This window comes from Bos javanicus, chromosome 26, assembly GCF_032452875.1.
Source record: "Bos javanicus breed banteng chromosome 26, ARS-OSU_banteng_1.0, whole genome shotgun sequence".
Classification (NCBI taxonomy): domain Eukaryota; kingdom Metazoa; phylum Chordata; class Mammalia; order Artiodactyla; family Bovidae; genus Bos; species Bos javanicus.
In genome coordinates, this window is record NC_083893.1 from 30129451 (window position 1) to 30151963 (window position 22513).

Genomic DNA, 22513 nt, shown 5'->3' on the forward strand with positions numbered 1-22513 from the left:
ATATACAATGGATTAAAGACAATCTCTTTAACAAGTGGTGCTGGGAAATCTGGTCAACCACTTGTAAAAGAATGAAACTAGAACACTTTCTAACACCATACACAAAAATAAACTCAAAATGGATTAAAGATCTCAACGTAAGACCAGAAACTATAAAAGTCCTAGAGGAAAACATAGGCAAAACACTCTCTGACATACATCACAGCAGGATCCTCTATGACCCACCTCCCAGAATATTGGAAATAAAAGCAAAAATAAACAAATGGGACCCAATTAACCTTAAAAGCTTCTGCACATCAAAGGAAACTATTAGCAAGGTGATAAGACAGCCTTCAGAATGGGAGAAAATAACAGCAAATGAAGCAACTGACAAACAACTAATCTCAAAAATATACAAGCAACTCCTACAGCTCAACTCCAGAAAAATAAATGACCCAATCAAAAAATGGGCCAAAGAACTAAATAGACATTTCTCCAAAGAAGACATACAGATGGCTAACAAACACATGAAAAGATGCTCAACATCACTCATTATCAGAGAAATGCAAATCAAAACCACTATGAGGTACCATTTCACACCAGTCAGAATGGCTGCGATCCAAAAGTCTACAAATAATAAATGCTGGAGAGGGTGTGGAGAAAAGGGAACCCTCTTACACTGTTGGTGGGAATGCAAACTAGTACAGCCACTATGGAGAACAGTGTGGAGATTCCTTAAAAAACTGGAAATAGAACTGCCTTATGATCCAGCAATCCCACTGCTGGGCATACACACTGAGGAAACCAGAAGGGAAAGAGACACGTGTACCCCAATGTTCGTCGCAGCACTGTTTATAATAGCCAGGACATGGAAGCAACCTAGATGTCCATCAGCAGATGAATGGATAAGAAAGCAGTGGTACATATACACAATGGAGTATCACTCAGCCATTAAAAAGAATACATTTGAATCAGTTCTAATGAGGTGGATGAAACTGGAGCCTATTATACAGAGTGAAGTAAGCCAGAAGGAAAAACACCAATAGAGTATACTAACGCATATATATGGAATTTAGAAAGATGGTAACAATAACCCGGTGTACGAGACAGCAAAAGAGACACTGATGTATAGAACAGTCTTATGGACTCTGTGGGAGAGGGAGAGGGTGGGAAGATTTGGGAGAATGGCATTGAAACATGTAAAATATTATGTATGAAACGAGATGCCAGTCCAGGTCGATGCACGATACTGGATGCTTGGGCCTGGTGCACTGGGATGACCCAGAGGGATGGTGTGGGGAGGGAGGAGGGAGGAGGGTTCAGGATGGGGAGCACGTGTGTATCTGTGGCAGATTCATTTTGATATTTGGCAAAACTAATACAATTATGTAAAGTTTAAAAATAAAATTAAAAAAAAATAAATGTCATGTTTTCAAAGGAAAAAAAAATGCTGAGTTCATTTGGGAAGAAAGTAAATCAGGAAAGAAACTAATAAAAACAAAGTATAATACTTTTTTTTTAATAACTGCTTACTGTGTACCAGGCAACTATTAAGTATCGAATCCTATTTAATCCTCAAAACAACTCAGTCAAAGAAGTATTACTGTCCCCTAGTTTCCACATGAATAAACTGAAACTTAGAGCCATTAAATAACTTGCAGAAGTTTTTATACCCTTAGTTAAATAGAGGGGTCTGAATTTAAACTTGAAACTCACTCACTTTCCTGCTAGGCTTAAAGCATTCAATTACTATGAAAGAGTTCCACCCGTGTTTTATTCTTCTTCAAATTCTCTTGCTCAAGAGGAGTTTCAAATCATAAGACATTTCGGTGTCTGTAAATTTGGATGACAAACATATTGCCTTATTGCCTTGAGCTGGGAAAATAGGAGAAGAGAAATTTGTCTCATCTCAACTCCAAATACTATTTCTTTCTAGAAATTTCATGGCCTTTTGATATGATTTTTTTAATTTTAATAAAGTATTTGTCTTAGAAATTAAGTGCTGGTGAATAAACTTATTTAGAGATTTTGTTAATGCACTCGAGAGAATCTACAAGTTTTCTTTGTCCAATATACTCCTTGTATATATGTCTTTGGAGACATATATATGATTGCCCTTGTCTTAGAATGAAATATCCAGGGCAGATGGTTAGAATTTAATGATGGGCCTCATCAAAGTTAAAGAAAGGTGTAAGTTGAAAACTTCAGAACATGGTAGATATTTAGTAAATTCTGAACACTTGGATGGATGGATATGTGAATGGCTGAATGGGTTTTGAGTCATTAAACACTTGAATGTTGCCCAATAAGTTCCTACTGAACTATACTGCTTAAATGAAAAACAGTTGGCAAGTTTCAGAAAAAGAATGGAAGTTCTTAAAGTCTTAATATCATAAAGACTTATTGAAAGAAGTGTTTAATGTTACTCTGAAAGATAGGACAACAGCAGTGTAGATGTTGGTTGGTCAGGCCCATGACACACCAGCACCTTTTTTTTTAACTTTTTATTTTGTGTTGGGATATAGCCGATTAACCTGAAGGGACTTAGCAGCAGCATAATCGATTAACAATGCTGTGATAGTTTCGAGTGTACAGCGAAGGGACTCAGCCATACGTATACATGTATCCATTCTCCCCCAGACTCCCACCCAGGCTGCCACATAACATTGAGCAGAGAATTCCATGTTCAATACAATAGATCCTTGTGACACACTAACCTTTCTTAATAACAGGGCAACGTGTAATGCTTCAAACTTATTTTAAAGATAGGAGAAACTTAAAAGTCATATTCATGTTAAAATTTCCTATCACTATAATTAAGCCCTAAAATTTTAACAGGTCACCTTAGTTAGAATAGGTCAGAATTACCATGATTTATCTGGTCACTTTGGAAGTTTCAAATGGAAATATTCTTTATTAACTTTGTTTGCAATTTTATTAAAATGCCAGCTTTAAGAAAAGATATTATTCTAACCTTTAGCTTTATATTAATTACACGTAGATACAGGAGAAAGATCATCCAGAAGAAAATTTGGTTTATGTGTTTTTTCTCCTTTCAACAGGACCAGTGGTAATCTATTTCCAAATGAATACATTTCTTAATGGAGAAATTCTAAGTAAGTTTGTTATGCTCCTAATTCCACTTGAGGAGAGATCTAATAACATAATTGCAGGGTGCCCTGAGAGCAGCAAGTCTGTAATCTGTTTTTCTTTTTGCTCCAGTTTTTCTTTCTAGTAATTATTATGAGGTACAACACCCAGCTGTGGGTATTTAAAATCCAGCTCTGAGATTTATCAGTATTCTGTTAACCTGATTTTTGTAAGTTAGACATTACTTATAGGTCAATCTGTATAATTTTTTTTAACCTTAACCAAAACTATTGCATCATCTGTTTGTTTTATAAAATAGCTTCTTTTCTGTGATTTAAAAATAAAAATTCTTTCATTTATTACTACTTTCTTCTGAAAGTTCTTAAGGCAGAAGCCTTAAGATCTGATATTTCAAATTACTACTACTTTTGGCTTATAATATACATGAATATATTAGCTCAGTCAGTAAAAAAACTGCCTGCAGTGCAGGAGACCCGGGTTCAATCCCTGGGTCAGGAAGATCCGCTGGAGAAGGAAATGGCCACCCACTCCAGTATTCTTGCTAGGAGAACCCCATGGGCAGAGGAACCTAGCGGGCAACATACAGTCCACGGGGTTGCAAGAGTCAAACATGACTGAGTGACTAAACCACCACCACATGTGTATATACTCTGAGTATACTCTTACCTTACATGAATCTCAAATCTCTGAATCCTTTATGTTTTTACAAGTTTATTTTTATCCATACATTTATGAATTCAGAGTTATAGGATCACTCCCTTAACTGACAGGAGATGTACCCAATAAAACAGTATGAGAGTCAGAGAAGCCTTTAAAGTCACCCTCTAACTTAAACATTTTGTTTTTCACCTAGTGATTTTTTTTTTTTTAACCACACTTTTTTGGACATGTGTTTGCTGAGAGAGCTGTCCCAACTAATAATGTTCTGGGGACAAACCAAGTTTTCAAGTAGGATTTTGTTTGAATTGAATTAAATGACTTTCCAAAAATTTACAACTTTCTGTGAAGATTCACTTCTTAGTTTTAAAAAAAAAATGAATTTCTTCCTGTAGATGATGGACAGGCCTAATTACACAGGAGGAATTTCTCATTCAAGTGACAGACTGATAAGACTATTTTCTAGAGCTTCAGATTCCTTTGCTAATCACATATGAAATGGATCTTTCCTATCACTAACTCAATTAAGATGAGATCAGATTCTTTGCTTTCTTTCCTTATATCTAGGAAAATGCAAAGAAAAGAAGCTCTAACTTATCAACTATAATAATTCAGCACTGAACTAGCCACTCAGGGATTCTCTAGAAATATGAAAAACACAGTCCCAGCCATCAGATATTTAACTGTATAGTAGAGTAGGAAAAATAAATCACAGTTCTGATAAAGCCCTAAATGCAGTATAGGCAAATGTTAAAAGAATTCAAAGTGGAGTGGGAAGAGAAGAAATACGGAGATCCCTCCTAACTGTGGTGATTAGAGAGACTTCAAGGAGAATGTGGCATTTAAAATGAGTGTTGAGTATAAAGGGTAAGAATTCATCTGGTAGAGGAACAGTAGAAGCCAGCTTTTCCGTTTGATGAAATACAATGAGCAAGGATAGAAAAGTACATGTTGTGGATCAGAGTATGAGGTAGTAATGGGAGATACAGCCAAAAACTGACCTAACAGATTGTAGAGATCCTGGAGTACCAGACTGTTGTGACCTAAGTTAGAATTCAGCCCATTTTCTCATCATTTCTAGTTTTAATCTGTTTGTATCAATTTTTTGTACATGCATGTAGTGCTTTTTTTGGATCTGGGCTCACCACCACTTAATTGCACTATGACATTAGGAAACTCACTTAACTTGAGCTTCTCTTTCCTTGTTGGCAAAAATGGACCTCACATGATGATTGTGACGGTTAAATAACAAAACATACCGTGCAGTGCCTAGCACAGTTTTATGGAAGTGTATGTACATGGGTTAAATATAATACTGCTAACATAAAGCAGTTTTATGCTTTCATGACGACACTTTGAAAATTACAATCATCATTCATTAGACTATATTTTGGCATTTGAAAGCCTTAAAGAATCTATCACTCCGTTGACATTCTGCCTTAGCGTGTTCATGTCTTCAGGGTATAACAACCCCCAATACCTCCTCTTCTCTGTTTTTCTCCATGTAAGAAGGAAGATGGTTTATGCTGTAAAACCACATATGTGTGTGTGTCGTTTGATCTTTTAACCTGACTCTGCTAGCAGAGACCCTAGGGAATTGTTGGTTTAATCTGACTTCAGAAGCCCAGCATGTGATCTTGCTGCCCTACTTAAAAGTGAGTTTCTCATTCTGCTTTGATGGAAGAATTTCTAGCTATAATAGGGCAAGTTTTGGTACTCCAAAAATCTGCTATATAATTTTTATTGCTTTATCTATCATTTTAACCTAATGCTCTAATCTAGCCTGAGAGGTTTGCTCATGCTTCTGACCACAGCACACCTGCTGCCTTAGTAGCTGTACAGACATACCTAAGAGATATTTCAGCTTCAGCTGCAGACCACCATAGTAAAACAAACATTGCAGTAAAGTGAGTCACACAGATTTTGTTTCCCAGTGCATGCAAAAAATTATGTTTATATTATACTACAGTCTATTAAGTGTCCAAGAGCATTGTGTCTTAAAAAAAAAACAATGTACATACATTAATTTTAAAATAATGCTCTTGGATAAATGGCACTGTTAGACTTGCTCTGCACAGGGTGGCCACAAACTTCCAATTTATTTAGAAGAAAAAAGCACAGTATCTAAAAAAGCAGAATAACTGAAGTGCAGTAAAACAAGGCATACCTGTAACTGGATTCAGCGACACAGCTCGTTTCTGATACAGTTAGGCAGATATCCTCTACCCAACTGAGACTTTGAGATTTGAATCACTATTCCATTTATTTATTAGCTATGCAACCACAAGCAAGTAATTGCCTGTTTCAGGACTTTATTGTGAGATTCAAATGAATCAACTGTAAAGGATTATTTTATTAATATTGAATTTTAGTAGGAACATGATTAACTATCCACCATAAAGACAAACAAAATTTTTATTTTTTAACATAATATTTTAATGAAAGCTTAATATGTTTATTGATAAAATTTTAAAGCCAGCTGAAACAGTTTTATATCATTAGTAAGTTTTATACTAACAGTTTTATGACTGAGGTAATTATCTGAACAATATTTCAAAAATATTTGCAACATTAAGAACTGAGTTATAAATGTTCATGACAAAAAATATTAAATCTTCTGGAATAAAAGAATTCATATCTGTTGAAGCACTGTCAACTATATAAAGAGGCTGGGAACATTTCATTTACTTTTAAAATTATTTTCTTCTCCTGTACTGCATAGAAGCTATTCACTAGCCTGAAAAGGGAAATTCATATATTTATCTTAATTTCAGAAGGGCTTACGCATTCCTCTATGACACCATGGATCATCTCAAAGCTTTAGGATGGTACTCACTATCTTATGGGATAAATGGAAGTTTTTTTAAAAAGGCATTTTCACTGGTGAAAAAAGCATTTGACCTGAGTCCTTGTCTCTGACATTTACTAGCTCTGTGACCTTGAACAAACGTTTCAACCTTTCTTATTTAGCTTTCTCAATACACCCAGCAGAAATTTCTCATCAGGATTGTAAATAATTGTGATTCTCTTGAGCAACTACTTGGTTTTGTTTTTTCTCTTAAAACCATTGTAAATCAGCATACTGAGCAATTGTCTTGATTCATGTTAGCTGCTGGAAACTTTAGATAAAAATTGGCCCATCTCTAGCAAATGATACAATTTTATGTGTGCTCTTTGTATCTCAACCTCATTCCTGGCTCAGTCTAACTTCCATATGCTTATTTTCTCTTTAGCTTGATTTTTCTTACTGATCTTTATTTTTGTGTCATTTTAATCTATGGAATCTGCCTTAAATTCTTGCTGAAACAACGTAAGGTGCAGTATTCAATAAAATAAATAATGCCTCCTTCTCAGAGCTATTGTGATACACATAGTAGGTATCATTTTTTTTTTCTCACTGAATCAAAGAATGTTGGTTATAGCTTCTTTGAATTGAAGCAGGTTAAATAGAGTTTGATTTTGAAGGGAAGATAAAGTTTCAGATTGGCCCATTGCCAGATGTCTAGAAGTTTTTTGTAGTTTATATAAAGATAAATGAGTATGTCTGGAAGATTCTTTTCCTTTCAGCCTTAAACATGTTAAAACACTCATGTTAGCCATCAGTATGAAGGTGTCCATCCATCTTATATGCAGCTCACAGCCGTTTTATGTTCACAAGGTCTTAGAAATATATTAATGGAGTTTTCTGATAAGTGTAATGTGTCTTTGTCAAGGATATTTTATACGATAGTATCTCTGGTTTAAATCACATACTTAAATGAACTAGATAAAAGTCAATGGAATTAGATGGTTAGAATTTTTTTTGTAATTATGCCAAGGATTTGTGTTTAACAAGCCTTGCATTTGTAAAAGGAAAACCATGTTTAACTGGTATAAACTGCACTATGAACTCAGAATTCAAATATGGTCACTAGTATTTTTTAAATTAATCATTCAAGCAGCATCTTTCTCTTGGAATTTCTGCTTTCCCCTAAATTGTCCCAAGAACTTAAAGTAGTTTACATAGTCCAAAAAGGTTCATCGGTGATTTCCATATCCAGGCTGTGGTGTGTGGTACACATGTCTGCGTCTATGACAGAGCCACACCAGAGTCTGTTCAGCCCACCACTGACTGCCATTGCCCCTGCCTCTCCCTGCCACATGGCGGTGTCGTTGAAACCCTTGCCCAAGAGGAGATACAGGTTTACTGCTGACCCAGATGCCTCTGCAGGCCACCACGGTGCAGCGGGGAAGAAGGACCTCCTACGCTCTTGCTGCGCTAAGCTCAGTTAAGGTGTGCTTTGATGCTCCATGGTTGAGCTCCCAAGATTACAGTTATTAACACTTAGATCTTTGAACTCACATCACAGATGCCTTTCAACTGTTTTCTAAAAACAATGCAAGCATGAGTCAGGACTGGTTCTAATATGTACTACCACCTCGTAGCCTTACAACCACATTTCCCTTTCAGCAGGAGCTTCTATGCCATTATCTAAAATTTTTAAAAAGGTTCTTCCTTCTGAAAACCTCTGAGATGTATTCAGCCATCTCTAAGCAAGGCTCCACCTAAGCAGCCACTCCAGGAGATTGTATTCCCAGCCTTACAAGGAAGACTACTCACAGGGACTCGAAGGAGAGTCACTCTTCTCGGGAGAATTTCCCAGTGATCTCTGGTGTTTATACCTGCTCTCTTGGAGGAAATGATTACAAAGCAGTATATTCTGCCTTCTCCTTCTTAAGTGAAGTCGGAACAAACTGAATATACTTTCCAGCAGGGCATTCTGCTACACATGTAACTAATCTCAAATGAAGAGCAAGGTCTGGATAATTTACATTGCAAGAGCCTTCCTGTTTAAGGTGAACGAATATAGACATGAGCAAGATAATATATGATTAATAAACTAAGTGTTGGTTGAGTGTGATAGAAATACAAAACCAGCTAATTCAACTAATGTGAAGGGTTGGGGGATTTTTCAAATGATGAATTATATTAGCAACTCAAAGCTTACTGGAATAGAAACTGTTGTTTTAATATTCAGTATTTTTATTTGTATAAATACTATCTGCCACACTTACATCCCCCTTCCCAAAAAGAAGAAAAGCAGAGCTCCAAAACAGGAACATTTAGTACCCAGAGTTGGGAGAAAAGTTCTTTCTTTAGCACAGTGTTGCAGAGGGGAGTAATCAGCTCCCTGCTCTTTATGAGTTTGTTTTCAGAGTTTATAGAGCTAAGGAATTGCCATGGAAATGATAAAATGGAAGCCTTGATTTACTATGTCTTAGTGAAGACTTTTGCTGGGAGTTGTTATAGTCAGAGGCATGTTCCATTCAGATAAGGAGTCTATCCTAACCTGACAATGAGCTGCTGGGCAAGGAATGGGTCTCTTTACATCAGGCTCTATGGGTGCTCTAGTTGCATATTGTTAACAGAGTTGCCTTTACCCGCGCCTTTGTATTGTGGATGTTGTAATAGCTCATCTTCTTAGAGATTAAGAACGCCTAATGATTTTCCATCCCCTTGAAACCAAGCTTCTTGCAGCTGCTTCCAGTGTTTTAATTTTCTTATTTTGTGCTTTATATTTGTTTTTAAATAGTGTAAATGAAAGTTATTCCAGAGAGGAATGGGGGAAAGACTGATTATATCAGAGCAAGTTATGTTGGGGTCATTCTGCTCCACGTGACATGCATGTGCTCAGTGATTATTTTTGTGTATTACAGGCCTTTCGGGAAGACCTGGAATGCCTTATTCAAGAACAGATGAAGAAAGGCCACAATCCAACTGGATTACTAGCGTTACAACAGATTGCAGATTACATCATGACCAGTTCTTTTTCGGGCTTTACTTCACCTCCCCTCAGTACGTCAGTTTTGTAAAGTTTGAAAAATTGTAATTTCATCTCCACTTTGAACAGTGTACATTTCTAGCAGCATGTTCTGATCTGGTTCAGTACTTCAGTTTGTAACATCTAATACTTAAAGTAACGTAGTGTTAGTGTCTCTTACTTCTTCATACCAACCAGACATTTACTAGACTTTGTAAGGATTACAAAATAGTTATAAAATGTGGTCCATGCCCCAGATAAACACATATTTCAGTTGAGACATACACTGAATGCACAAAAGATTAAAACTGCAAGATAACTGTAGAGGGAAAAAATTACAAAGCAACTTAAAAAGAAATTTTCTACTGACTTTTTCTAAGTCATCTTGCTATGAACTCAGAGTTGGAATTGATTATGGAATGAAGTGGACCAAAAGAACTTTATGAAAGAAGAGAGCTCAACTAACCAGACTTTAAAACAAAGGAGCAGTAGCAGTTAGAACTTGGTGTAAAAGAGGTGTTAGCATATTTTATCCATTCAACAGGCCTTTACGGAGAGCGCCAGTTTGGTGGACTAAACACTGTAAGGATGCCAAGAGTTATAACTTGTCATAACTACATCTCAGAGAGAGACATGCACAGAACTGACTGCTGTACCTGGGCAGGTACAGAATCCTAGACCTCAGGGACTTTTCTTTTCCTCCTCTTTCTTTCTTTGTTACTTCCTTTTTTTCTTTTTTGTTAAAGATTTACAAGTAGGAGTTCAATGAATTCAAGTACTTCCCAAATAGAGGAATAGCATGCAAAGAGACATGATGGTGGGAATGCACAAGGTGTGGGTAGAACTCAAGTGGATCAATATCTTGGCACACACACACTGGTTAAAGAATCTTTGAAAGAGTCCCAGAGTGAGTTATAAGTGCTTGACTAGAGTAGTGGAGAAGGCAATGGCACCCCACTCCAGTACTCTTGCCTGGAGAATCCCATGGACAGAGGAGCCTGGTAGGCTGCAGTCCATGGGGTCACTAAGAGTCGGACATGACTGAGTGACTTCACTTTGACTTTTCACTTTCATGCATTGGAGAAGGAAATGGCAACCCACTCCAGTATTCTTGCCTAGAGAATCCCAGGGATGGGGGAGCCTGGTGGGCTGCCATCTGTGGGGTTGCACAGGGTCGGACACGACTGAAGCGACTTAGCAGCAACAGCAGCAGCAGCAGCAGTGGTTGTGGGAATGAGAACGAAGAGAGCAGTGAGAAGGGCATATAGCCAAGGAAGGGGAGAGAAGACTTATCAACAGGTTTGAATGTGGTGATGGCGGGGGTGGCAGATCAGTGGTGAGAGGAACAATGAGTTCCAACATCACTCACTCTTCCTGCTTGGGAGAAACTGGAAAATTGAAAAATTGAGCTAGTTGGTCCACTTTTTCTATAATACTGATTATCTGACATGTGCCATGTACCCTAACAAGAGTATGTAGGGCTAAGGGCCAAGAGGCCCACAATAGTACCACACAGGCCTGGAGAAGAAGTGTAGGAAAGAGGCGGGTAATGGTAGCCAGGGGAATGAAGACAGTAATTTAGCGATTGGGTCATTAGAGATTAAGACTAGTTTTTGTTGCTTGGTGAGGGCAGAAACTAGACTACTGTTTGATTGCATTCTTAAATATTTTTTGTTTGAATAAAAGTCAAAAGAGGTAAAGCAGCTTGTTTTAGATCTTATCAGCTGTTACCATTGGGATCATCTGTCCATATCTGCGCGCCCCCCCCCACCCCAACCCGTGGTATGAGCCTAACTCCTAACATCACTCCCTACCAAGTACTAGATGAAACAGCAAGGCGATAGCTGATGCGTATTTTCACTCTGGGTGTACTTCCCTAGAGGAAGATAAGCTAATGCAATGTTGTGTGGGCTGGTAAGTTTCAGATCATTTGCAGGCTGGGACACTCCCAGACTCAGGCTGCTTTCTGCCAACTAATTTTCAGGTAAGGAATTATTTGACCTGAGTCTCTCTCCCCAATTTTTCCTCTTAGGTCTTGGCATGGTCACACCTATCAATGACCTTCCCGGAGCAGATACATCCTCGTATGTAAAGGGAGAAAAGCTTACTCGTTGTAAACTTGCCAGCCTGTACAGACTTGCAGACTTGTTTGGATGGGCCCACCTGGCAAATACATACATCTCAGTGAGTCCTTCAGCTTTCAATTCCTTTTTTTAAAATCCCAACTTGAAGGCAACTATGCTCTCCTCACCTTTACTCAGAAGTCCAGTTTTCAGACCTTGTTCTCTGAATGTAGCATGCTGGACCACAACCTCATCCTGATTTAAACCTTATCTTTTAGAGGCTACAGTTAACCCCAACTTTCTTCTCCATTTATTACCTGTGTTTCTTTAATTCAGACCAGTCACAGAACCTGTCTGAAAAGAAATCCTCCTGGCAGGATTTTCTCTCTGTGTATTAATTATATCTGAGAGTCAGTGATATTTTTTTTAAAAAATGCTTTAAAAAGCATTTGGGGCAGGGAGAGTAGAGGAGGCAAAGGAGATTTCCTCCTTGGTCTTTATTTTTTAAATATATTTTCCCCGTTCTTCATCATTATCTTGTTTTCCTGTTGCCACACTTGGAAACAATACAATATTTGGAAGAAAAGGTATGAAAATAATGTGTGATGAAAATGGCACAGATATGAGATACAATCTTCCTACAACTTTTCATTCCTTCCTCCAGCTGTTCCTTGGTTTCCCCTTTCTTTTCCACCTTAATTCCTTCCTAGGAAGAGATTTTTTTCTCTTTCCTTTGCCTATTTCCCCTTAATTTCCATAATGTAAGTCAAAATTATAGTCATATCTCATTGGCTTGAATAATATTGGCATTCATTTATCCTGAGATGAGCTGACCCTAAACAACCTTAGAACTCCCAAAATAACACTTTAGGTAAGTCCAGTAAATGAAGACCTGATGTCAGAATTTTTTAGCAAGTATTGAAGGCTTGAGGGAAGAAAACTTTTCAAGGCAAGTTTCATGTTGCACGCCTTTAATTTCTGCTTTGTCCACCCCCCCACACACCCAGATATCTTATAGTTATTCATTATGATTATATTCTTAGTCATGTTTACACTGTGAAATATAAACACCTCATAGTAATTCTGTTTTATTTTGTTTCTCCCAGGTAAGAATAAGTAAGGAGCAAGACCACATAATAATAATTCCCAGAGGCCTGTCTTTTTCTGAAGCCACAGCCTCCAATTTGGTACAATTTTCATTCTTATGTTACTTTTTCTGTGCTTCCTTGTACTTTTCTGACAGCTTTTAGCTTTTAGTACTGGACAGAACAAGAAGAGGTATGGATGGAAAAACATTTACTAGTGAACAGGGAAGAATTTGGAAAGTTAATGTTGATTTTTTAAAGAAGAGCTTTAGGGTTCAAGAAAAACAGGGTGGTTGAAGAGCCTAATAAATGAATTGGTCTAATCATTAAACCTAGTCATGTTTTGAAGAGAATCTTTTGATTTTTTTTCTGTACTCTGTAATTTGTTTAAACACACACACAGTCTGTATGTTTTATAGGTAGATTTAAACAAAGTTCAGTTGGTGTGAGTATAGGGTGTGACATTCTGGCATTTATTTCTTCATAATTGTACTCTGGAGCACTGTCACTGGCCTCTAGAGCAGAAGGAACTTTGTTGATTCTAGTGCTATAGTGTTAATTAGCAAATGGATGTTTTCCAGGGAGTTCAGTAAACGCCAGACCTTCAGCGAAGAGCTGAAGTTACTCAGTTTCTTAAAAACTGTACTTCTCGCTAAATGCTATTTTGTTGCAGACTACATGTTGTAAATAAAATTCGGTGGGAACAAAGCCACACCCATTCTTTCACAGTAGTTTGTGGCAGCTTTTCTCCTATAGTGGCAGAATTGAGTAGTTGCAACAGAGGTCCACAAAATCTAAAATATTTGCCTTCTGGCTTTTGACAAAAAAGTTTGCCACCCAACCCCCACTCCGACCCCACCCCCCAGTTTAGCTTGTGGAACGCTGGAAACTTAGATGCTTGTGTACCAATTAAGTATGTCTTTCTGATTTTTCCAGGTGAAAGTCAATATAATAGGAGAAGTGGTTGATCAGGGAAGTACTAATTTGAAAATTGACCATGCAGGCTTCAGTCCCCATGCCGCGATATATTCAACACGTCCTGATGTTAAGTGTGTGATACACATCCATACCCTTGCAACGGCAGCTGTAAGTCACTGAAGGGCCAAAACCAACAATGACCCTGGGAAGTGTGTTATTTCCGTGGCTTTCCTTCCATGGTACTTTATAATCATTCTTTCAGACCCCACCATTTGAAGTCATTTTCAAAGTATTAATCCTCTGCATAAGAAAGCAAAAGGCCCTTTGGACTAAATGCTACTGTTCTAGGAAAAAATTGGAGACAGCATTTGCATTTTTTAATAAATCAGTTTAATAATTGCGTCATTGAGTTCTTTAGCGCAAAGCTTCTTTCCTAATATCTGGCACAGCATATAAATAGAATTTCCAAGTTCTTTTCTTCCTCTTGAAGAAGCAAAGAACTAAAACGGGAGGAGTCTGGAGTGCTGAGCACGGTGAACAGGCCAGTGCTGCCTGAGCTGACTGAAGAATCCCGTTCCTGTGAAGGTGTGATCAGTAACCAAATGTGTTATCTTGGCATGAACCCGATCAAATAGGTGTCCTCCATGAAGTGCGGGATCCTTCCAATTTCTCAAGAGTCCCTGATCCTGGGAGATGTCGCCTATTATGACTACCAAGGGTCACTTGATGATCAGGAGGAGAGAATTCAACTGCAGAAAGTTCTGGGGCCAAGTTGTAAGGTGTGTAGTAGAGTCTCTATCAAAGGAGCTATTTTTGTTGCTGTTACTGTTGATGAAAGCAGTGTGAGCTATGCCAGTTATTTAAAGTGATTGCTTTGGGATTCTATTTTAGGTGCTGGTACTCAGAAATCATGGTGTGGTAGCACTTGGAGAAACAGTCGAGGAGGCTTTTCATTACATTTTTAATGTGCAGATAGCCTGTGAGACTCAAGTAAGAAAAACGTTTACCCCTCCCCCTGCCTTTTTTGGCTTTATTATCTGTTGGGCTGGGTATTGTGTTCACTTATTTCCAGAGTTCTATCAGTTGGTGGCTTTTTGTTTTGTTTTGTCTTAAGAGAAGTTGTGCTTCACTTGAGTAAAAAGGGTCAACTGAGTATCTCTTGAATTGAAAACAGGAGGAAAGAAAATTAAAATTCATGTACAGACACATACACCAAATCTAAGGGCTTCCTAAACATAATTTTCTTCATAAGCCTACTTTCCAAGATGGTATAGTCGCACATTTCTCCCTTTTCACCCTCTAGCAGTGTGGTGCTAATTGAGGAACAAAGATGACTGCCATTTATCAAAGATCAGCTGTGTTGTGGTCACTTTTATAAAAAAGGGTAAGAGCAGCACCAGAAGTTTTAGGAACTCATGCAATTTCCAGAGGTTCCACAGCCTCAGCCTCATTATTATAATGGATTAGATATTTATTAACCCCAGAGAAGCTGGGTGTATTTAACAGCCCTAATTTCCCCCCTTTTAGAAAAACCAAGCAGATTTCTCTTGAAGCAAATGGTAAGAATCTGAATTTATTGGAAAGGCTGCAAAAAGGAGGGGAAAGGGGGGGTGTACTTTTCCTACCAACTTTTAACTTAACAACCAACTTTTTTTTTTTTTTTTTGCTTTAATGGTCAGTCTTCTCAAATGAGGCTATGAAAAGCTTCATTATATTGAAACAACGAGGTGACTTCTTCAGTATTCTTAAATTCACAATATGGTGTTTTTATTCCTTTAAAATTATAACTTTCAACAAAAGTTTAAACTGGACGGCCATGGGAAAACTGCAAGGAAAGAACTTTAAAATTTGGCAAGAGAATTCAGTTTCTTGAAATATGTTAAAGGGTATGGCTCTAAATGTGTTTTCCATCAGGGAGGGTCAGAGCCCTGGAAGGTATGGATAGATGGAAAAGCTCCTAAAGCTGCCTGCTTTCACAAGTTTCTTTGTTGGTATCCTGAAGACATGTTACAGATACTTGCAGAATCCAACTTGTGCCTTTTGCAAAGTGAAGTGCCCGTTCCAGTCTTTGCAGTTGTGTGCCTCTAATGCTGTGCCGTGGATTACAGGTGCAGGCACTGGCAGGGGCAGGTGGGGTGGACAGTCTGCTTGTGCTGGACCTTCAGAAGTACAAAGCTTCCACTCACACTGTAGCGGCATCTGGAGGAGGAGGAGTGAATATGGGTTCCCACCAAAAGTGGAAGGTTGGCGAGATTGAGTTCGAAGGGCTGATGAGGACTCTGGACAACTTGGTAGGTAAAAAATTGACCATGAGCTTGATTTCATGTTTCCAGATTTAGGACCAGATGTCCCCTCCTCCCTGTGGTTTGGGAACATGCTCATTACTCCTCTGGGAACAGTGTGACCCTAGGAAGGAACTTGGTGTATTTTAAGAATTGGTGAAATAGGCAACTGTCATCTTATCTTAGATTTTTACCCTCTTCCGCTAAGAGTCAGAAAGCAGATTGCCTTCAGACCCAGGAACAAAGACTTAAATGAGCACTGAGATTTGGCCTCCAGAAAACCAGTTTATATCTTGGAAAGCGTTTCTGGTCAGCAGTTTTGAAATTACCTTTGTCAGAAATAGTTGTGTGAGTGGAAATTGCTTTGTCAGCTGAAATCAATTTTAACTAGATCTTGAAATTTGCTTAACTTCAACTCTAGTGTTATGTGGCAGTTATGTGGAGTTTTGGAAGGATTTCCCCTTTTTGTTTTTCAGCGAAAGAATCATTTGTTTAAAGAATTAGCCTCTAAATGCTGCGTTTGGGACAAGTTTGATTACTTCAAATGTGGTTTCTCCCTCCCCCAGGGATATAGAACAGGCTATGCTTACAGGCACCCTCTCATTCGAGAAAAGCCGAGGCACAAGAGTGATGTAGAGATCCCAGCCACTGTGACTGCCTTTTCCTTCGAAGATGATACAGTGCCCCTCTCACCTCTCAAATACATGGCACAGAGGCAGCAGCGTGAAAAAACCAGATGGTTGAACTCACCAAATACCTACATGAAAGTGAACGTGCCTGAGGAGTCTCGGAATGGGGAGACGAGCCCTAGGACCAAAATCACAGTATGTCCCTGCTTAACATGGTTTGCCTAGTTATTGATGAATTGAATGGTCTGTGTTGAAGATATTGGGCAAGTAGAATATAATATTAATAATATGACTATAACTTATTAGATAACATTTATGCATGGCACTTTGTTCCACGTGCCAGACACGACTGAAGCGACTTAGCAGCAGCAGCAGCAGCAATGGTACCAAATTTTGTGAATTATTGCATATGCTGCCCTTAGGCAAGATCTTGTAGATAAACAGGTGATCTTAAAGTTTTCAGTGTTTTGTCTCAGATTTGGTTTAATTTTGGAGTGCTTATCATTAAATATTCTCTGCTGCTGCTAAGTCACATCAGTCGTGTCCGACACTGTGCGACCCCATAGACGGCAGCCCACCAGGCTCCCCTGTCCCTGGGGTTCTCCAGGCAAGAACACTGGAGTGGGTTGCCATTTCCTTCTCCAATGCATGAAAGTGAAAAGTCAAAGTGAAGTCGCTCAGTCATGTCTGACTCCTAGCGACCCCATGGACTGCAGCCTACCAGGCTCCTCCGTCCATGGGATTTTCCAGGCAAGAGTACTGGAGTGGGGTGCCATTGCAGAATTAGTTCATCCTATCATATAAATCAGTAGTATTCAGTATGGAAATACCTAGGCATCAGTGTTCTCTAGTCAATATGATTTCTTATCTCCTAGTAAAAGAACATATGTTTCCTAGAATGAATTTTCTTGAAAGGAACTAATGGCTGGTCATCATTAATCTTGATAAATACTATCCTTCTTTGAGGGATGTGATGGATAAATGAGAATTATATAAGGCTCTTCCACCCCTATGGTGCCATTATACTATAGATTACTACCAGATTATCCCCTTTGCAAAATGCTAGTTAGGGGCTTGGCCCATTCTGTCAGCCAAAATTTTAAAATGCAATCTGAAAAACTAAATCCTAAGAGATTTCTTGAGTCCTTTTTGATGACTTGTTAGCCATCATCACATGATAAAACTTCAGTGCAGGTGGCAACTCTAAATGTGAGTTAGTGTGAGAAGCTCTAAATGCCTGAAATATTTTCACCAACATGTTTAAAATGCCAAAAGGAGAAAATTTAAATAGCTGCATAATTTAGTGTTCTTCATGGTACCGACATTTGTTTGTTTTTAAGTGAATGCTAATTCTAACTAGTATGGGAGATAAACTAATTTACCACTAAAAACTGCTTAGTGAAATTCTTTAACATATTAGCAGTGTATGCCCCCACCCCCTTGAGTCAATAAACAGTTGTCAAGAACCTACCATATTTCCTTAATACAAAGCTTCATTCTAGAAATTTTTGATTTTTTTAGTGGATGAAAGCCGAGGACTCTTCTAAAGTTAGTAGTGGAACACCTATCAAAATTGAAGATCCAAATCAGTTTGTTCCTTTAAACACCAACCCGAATGAGGTACTAGAAAAGAGAAATAAGGTAAGACGTGGTCTTCTGTGGCTGGAAGATGCATTTTATTTTAAACATAAAACAATGTTTAAATCACTAGTAACTAAATCTGATTAATGCTAAGTTTAGAGGTTTGCATACAGAAGAATTTGCAATTTAATTCTGTATAATTTTAGCTTGTATGGAATACCTCCAGCTCTTTTCTGGTTTCTGATAAGAGGGCTGTATGGGGAAGAAGTATTAAGACATATTTCTGCTGTATTAGTGAAAAATGTAGCTCTCTAACACTGAAAGACAATAGGAAATCTCATGTCAAGAGGAGTGGAGGAGATTAATGTGAGTTGTTAGAATGGTAAAAGAGAGCTTTATGGAGGGGGAATTAAAGCAGCCCTTACCCGGGGTGGTCAAATAGTAACCCAAAGATCACCTGCAGAGTTGCCCCCAAGAACTTACTGTTTTTCAATTCAGATTCGAGAACAAAATCGATATGACTTGAAAACAGCAGGACCACAGTCTCAGTTGCTTGCTGGAATTGTTGTGGATAAGCCTCCTTCTGTAAGTCCATGAAGCAGTATGATCTTTGTTTTCCCAATAATTTCTGCTTTTTAAATATGAGTAATTGTTTTTACTAAAGTTAGTATAAACACAATTTAAATAGTCAAATAATTCACAAGACTTAAAATGTCACTTTCAATTCCCAATTTCTAGGGGCAAGGACTTTATTCTAGCATTTACTTTGGTTTCTAAAGAGCATCTTTATTCTCCTTCTTGATTTATCAGTTTTAGACTTCAGTTTTATTTCATCAAATCTACTTCATCAGCTATTAGAAGTACCATTGTTTTATATATCACTAAACGAGATACAAATGCTAACATTTATAATTGTTAAGAAACCAATGATAAGATGAATCCCGATTTCAGAGATGAGAAATTGTGAGAGAAAAGCACATCTTAGAATTAATGAAAGATAATAGTGGCTTCTTTTATGGATGATGAGGATTTAGCCTATTTACACAAGGCTTCCCATTTGCATTCTCCCAGTAAGGTTGTATCATGATGTTTTGTCTAGGTAGCTTTCAGTGTTTATATTTTTAAATGCTTACTGCTGAGCCAGGTAGTATTCCAAGATGACATTTCCTTTCTTAGACAACTTTTCTGGCCCCGGAGAAAAAGCTGCCTCCCTTATTCATTGACTTAGTATTTGGGATATATTAGGCTTAGTTCTTCCCAAACTTTTCTTAATATTATTTTCCATAGAGTCAGAAGTAACAGGTAATCTCTCAGGTCCAGCTTTTTGTCATTGTCATTAGGGTCCAGATCTCGGCTAGCTGCTCTTTAGGCCAGATATACTGGCTCATCCTGAGGTTCCTGTGCTTCTCGCTATGTGGTTCTGTTTCCTGCATTCTGTTTATGTTGGTGTGCTTTGTAGTAGATTTCTTTTTTGTTTCCATTTTTAGCATTTAGTAACCCTTTTCAATCTGCAAAGTCTTGTCCTTCAGTTCTGGGAATTTTTTAAAGTATTTCTTCAGTTAAGTAGTCTTTTCCCTTCAGTTTCTTTTTCTGTCAGGTTATATATTGTTGTTGTTCAGTCACTAAGTCATGTCCGACTCTCTGCCACCCCTTAACTGCAGCATGCCAGGCTTCCCTGTCTTTCACTGTCTCCTAGAGTTTGCTCAAATTCATGTCCATCAAGTCGGTGATGCCATCCAACCATCTCATCCTCTATCACCCCCTTTTCCTCCTGCTCTCAATCTTTCCCCACATCAGGGTCTTTTCCAATGAGTCGGCTCCTTGCATCAGGTTGCCAAAGTATTGAAGCTTCAGCTTCAGCATCAGGCCTTCCAATGAATATTCAGGACTGATTTCCTTTAGGATTGACTGGTTTGATCTCTGTGGAGTCCAAGGGACTCTCAAGAGTCTTCTCCAACGCCACAGTTTGAACGCCTTCAAATTCTTCATCTCTCAGCGTTCTTTATGGTCCAACTCTCACATCCGTACATGACCACTGGAAAAACCATAGCTTTGACTAGATGGACCTTTGTTAGTGAAGTGATACGCTGTCTAGGCTTGTCATATCTTTTCTTCCAAGGAGCAAGTGTCTTAATACCAGGGCTGCAGTCACTGTCCGCGGTGATTTTGGAATACAAGAAAATAATATCTGTCATTATTTCCACAATTTCCCCTTCTACTTGTCGTGAAGTGACGGGACCGGATGCCATGATCTTAGTTTTTTGACTGTTGAGCTTTTTCACTCTCTTCTCTCACCCTTATCAAGAGGTTCTTCAGTTCCTCTTCACAGGATATATACTAATGTACTGTTAGTTGGATCTCTGACTAAGCCTCTGATTTTTTTCTTTCCTATTTTCTCTTTGTCTTTTATTCCTACTTTCTGGAAGATTTGCTTGACTCTATTTTCTAAGCCTTCTATTTAATTTTCTGTTTTGATTTTTTTTTTAATTTTAAGACTTCTTATTCCCTGAATATTCCGTTATTTTCCTTATAATATCTTGGTCTTGTTTTCTCTTTACAGTATTTCCTATTTTCCCCTCTTATTCTGAGGATATCAACTTTAATTTTTCTTCAGCTCCCTTTATTGTCTGTTTCTTCTGAGTTCCCTTTTTCTTCTTAATTCTGGTCTCTTCCATGTTGGAAACTTTTCTTCAAGTGTCTGGAAGTCTGTGGTAGTCCGTCTGTATTTAAGAATGAGACACTGAAAGCCAGTCGGAGCTCAGGTGTGTGCAGAGCTTGGGAACTGGTGAGCTCCTCTGCAGGATGCCTGGGTGTACACGGACCAGATTGTTTCTTTCAGGAGTGCCCAAGCACTAGTGTCTGTAGTTCTTCTATCTGGGGTCATTTAATTTATCCAGAGAGTTCTCTATTCTCTTGCCAGTCTGCCTCCATCATCCTGGGAGCCCTTAACTGTGTTCTGTGTCCCCAGATCAGTCGTTCTGAAGAATAAGCCCCTGATCTTCTGCAGAGATGAGAGAGAGAGTAATGCTCATGTGTGTGGAACAGGAAAGGGGGCCTGAGAATCTATCTGTTCCTCCTTCACACTTCTAAGTTGTCCCTTTTCAGCTTTTCTTCACGGCGACTTTCTGTGGTACTTGAGCCTTAACAGACCTCTACAGCACACAAGCAGGCTTCTTTTTTGCATTCTTCTTTGCAGGGCTAAGGCTTCAATTTTCTCATCTCTGCCACCTGCTCTTCCCACCCGCTTTCCATCTTCCGACCATGTGTTACCATTTCTCATCCTGTGTTGTCTCCTCTTCCATTCTTTTGTCCTTAAAAGTTTATACCATTTTTGCTACTGTTCCTTTACTATCATTTTAGTAGGGTTTTGGGAGGAATTTTCTTTTAATGCATGGGTTCAATCTGCCAGATTTAGCTCAAAGTCTCATTAATTTCTTTCCTAAAGCAAATAGGTACAAGTTTATTTTCATAGCAGATTTTAAAAGTTTTCTTGGTACAGTTTAATTTTTCTAAGCCTTTTTTTTACAAAGGCTTTTTGACATTCTTGGTTTTTAAGATATTTCTTAGTTACATGGAAGTTTCTAGAACTTGGTTTAGTTTTCTTTTTTTTTAAGAGTTATTAAATTTGACCTATGCAGCCTTGAGGAAGCATCATTGGCAATTTTAGTCTATTGGATCAGTAGTCTATAAAGTCATTAATCTGGATATGAATATTTTAAAACATGTTACTTTATCATTTCTTATGGGTGTTGTGAGTTGAGGTGTCACATACATCATATATACATTTAAGTGGGTGTATATGAAGTTGTAGGTATATATATATGTAAATATATAAAAATAAATATACATATATGAGTATGTATGAGTAAATATACATATATGAGTATGTTACTCTTGGTAACAAGTCAGTGTTTTTCTTCGCAAGACCATGCAGTTTGAAGATGATGATCATGCCCCACCAGCTCCTCCCAACCCCTTCAGTCATCTCACAGAAGGAGAACTTGAAGAGTATAAGAGGACAGTCGAACGTAAACAGCAAGGCCTGGAAGGTCAGTTCACTTTGAAGTTAAGCCCCAGCTAACCACACTGCTCACAGAGCCCCTTGAGTTGGATGATAGAAGGCAGTCAGGATTTTTTTTTTTTAATGTTTCTTTACCATCAGTTGTTCCATGTGCTCTTTCAGTCTTTACTTGAGTGTAAGTAGGATTAAAATGTGAAGAGCTCCCACAGACCATGTATGTTAACATGTAGAGAAGGCTGTTTTCCTTAGAAAGCAATCTGATTGCTAGCAGAAAGTTTTCTACAGTAAAGTGAAATCTCCAGATGAGTAAACAATCACTAGCTAAAGTAAATGTAGATAAATTAATAAATTTAAACATTTCAGAAAATGTGGCTTTTTAAAAAATT

At 38.1% G+C, this 22513-nt stretch overlaps 1 protein-coding gene across 16 annotated transcripts in view; it reads left to right on the top strand.

Moving 5' to 3' along the window:
* The window catches only part of ADD3 (adducin 3), a 132335-nt gene that overhangs the window by 105505 nt on the left and 4317 nt on the right, over nucleotides 1-22513 (top strand). For all 16 annotated transcript variants that reach the window (XM_061403421.1, XM_061403413.1, XM_061403410.1 and 13 more), the window contains 11 exons: nucleotides 9445-9583; nucleotides 11581-11732; nucleotides 12718-12798; nucleotides 13633-13782; nucleotides 14250-14393; nucleotides 14506-14604; nucleotides 15723-15905; nucleotides 16463-16720; nucleotides 18047-18166; nucleotides 18605-18691; nucleotides 22032-22155. In XM_061403421.1, the coding sequence (XP_061259405.1) occupies nucleotides 9445-9583; nucleotides 11581-11732; nucleotides 12718-12798; nucleotides 13633-13782; nucleotides 14250-14393; nucleotides 14506-14604; nucleotides 15723-15905; nucleotides 16463-16720; nucleotides 18047-18166; nucleotides 18605-18691; nucleotides 22032-22155 (1537 nt within the window). The remainder of the gene's footprint in view (nucleotides 1-9444; nucleotides 9584-11580; nucleotides 11733-12717; nucleotides 12799-13632; nucleotides 13783-14249; nucleotides 14394-14505; nucleotides 14605-15722; nucleotides 15906-16462; nucleotides 16721-18046; nucleotides 18167-18604; nucleotides 18692-22031; nucleotides 22156-22513) is intronic.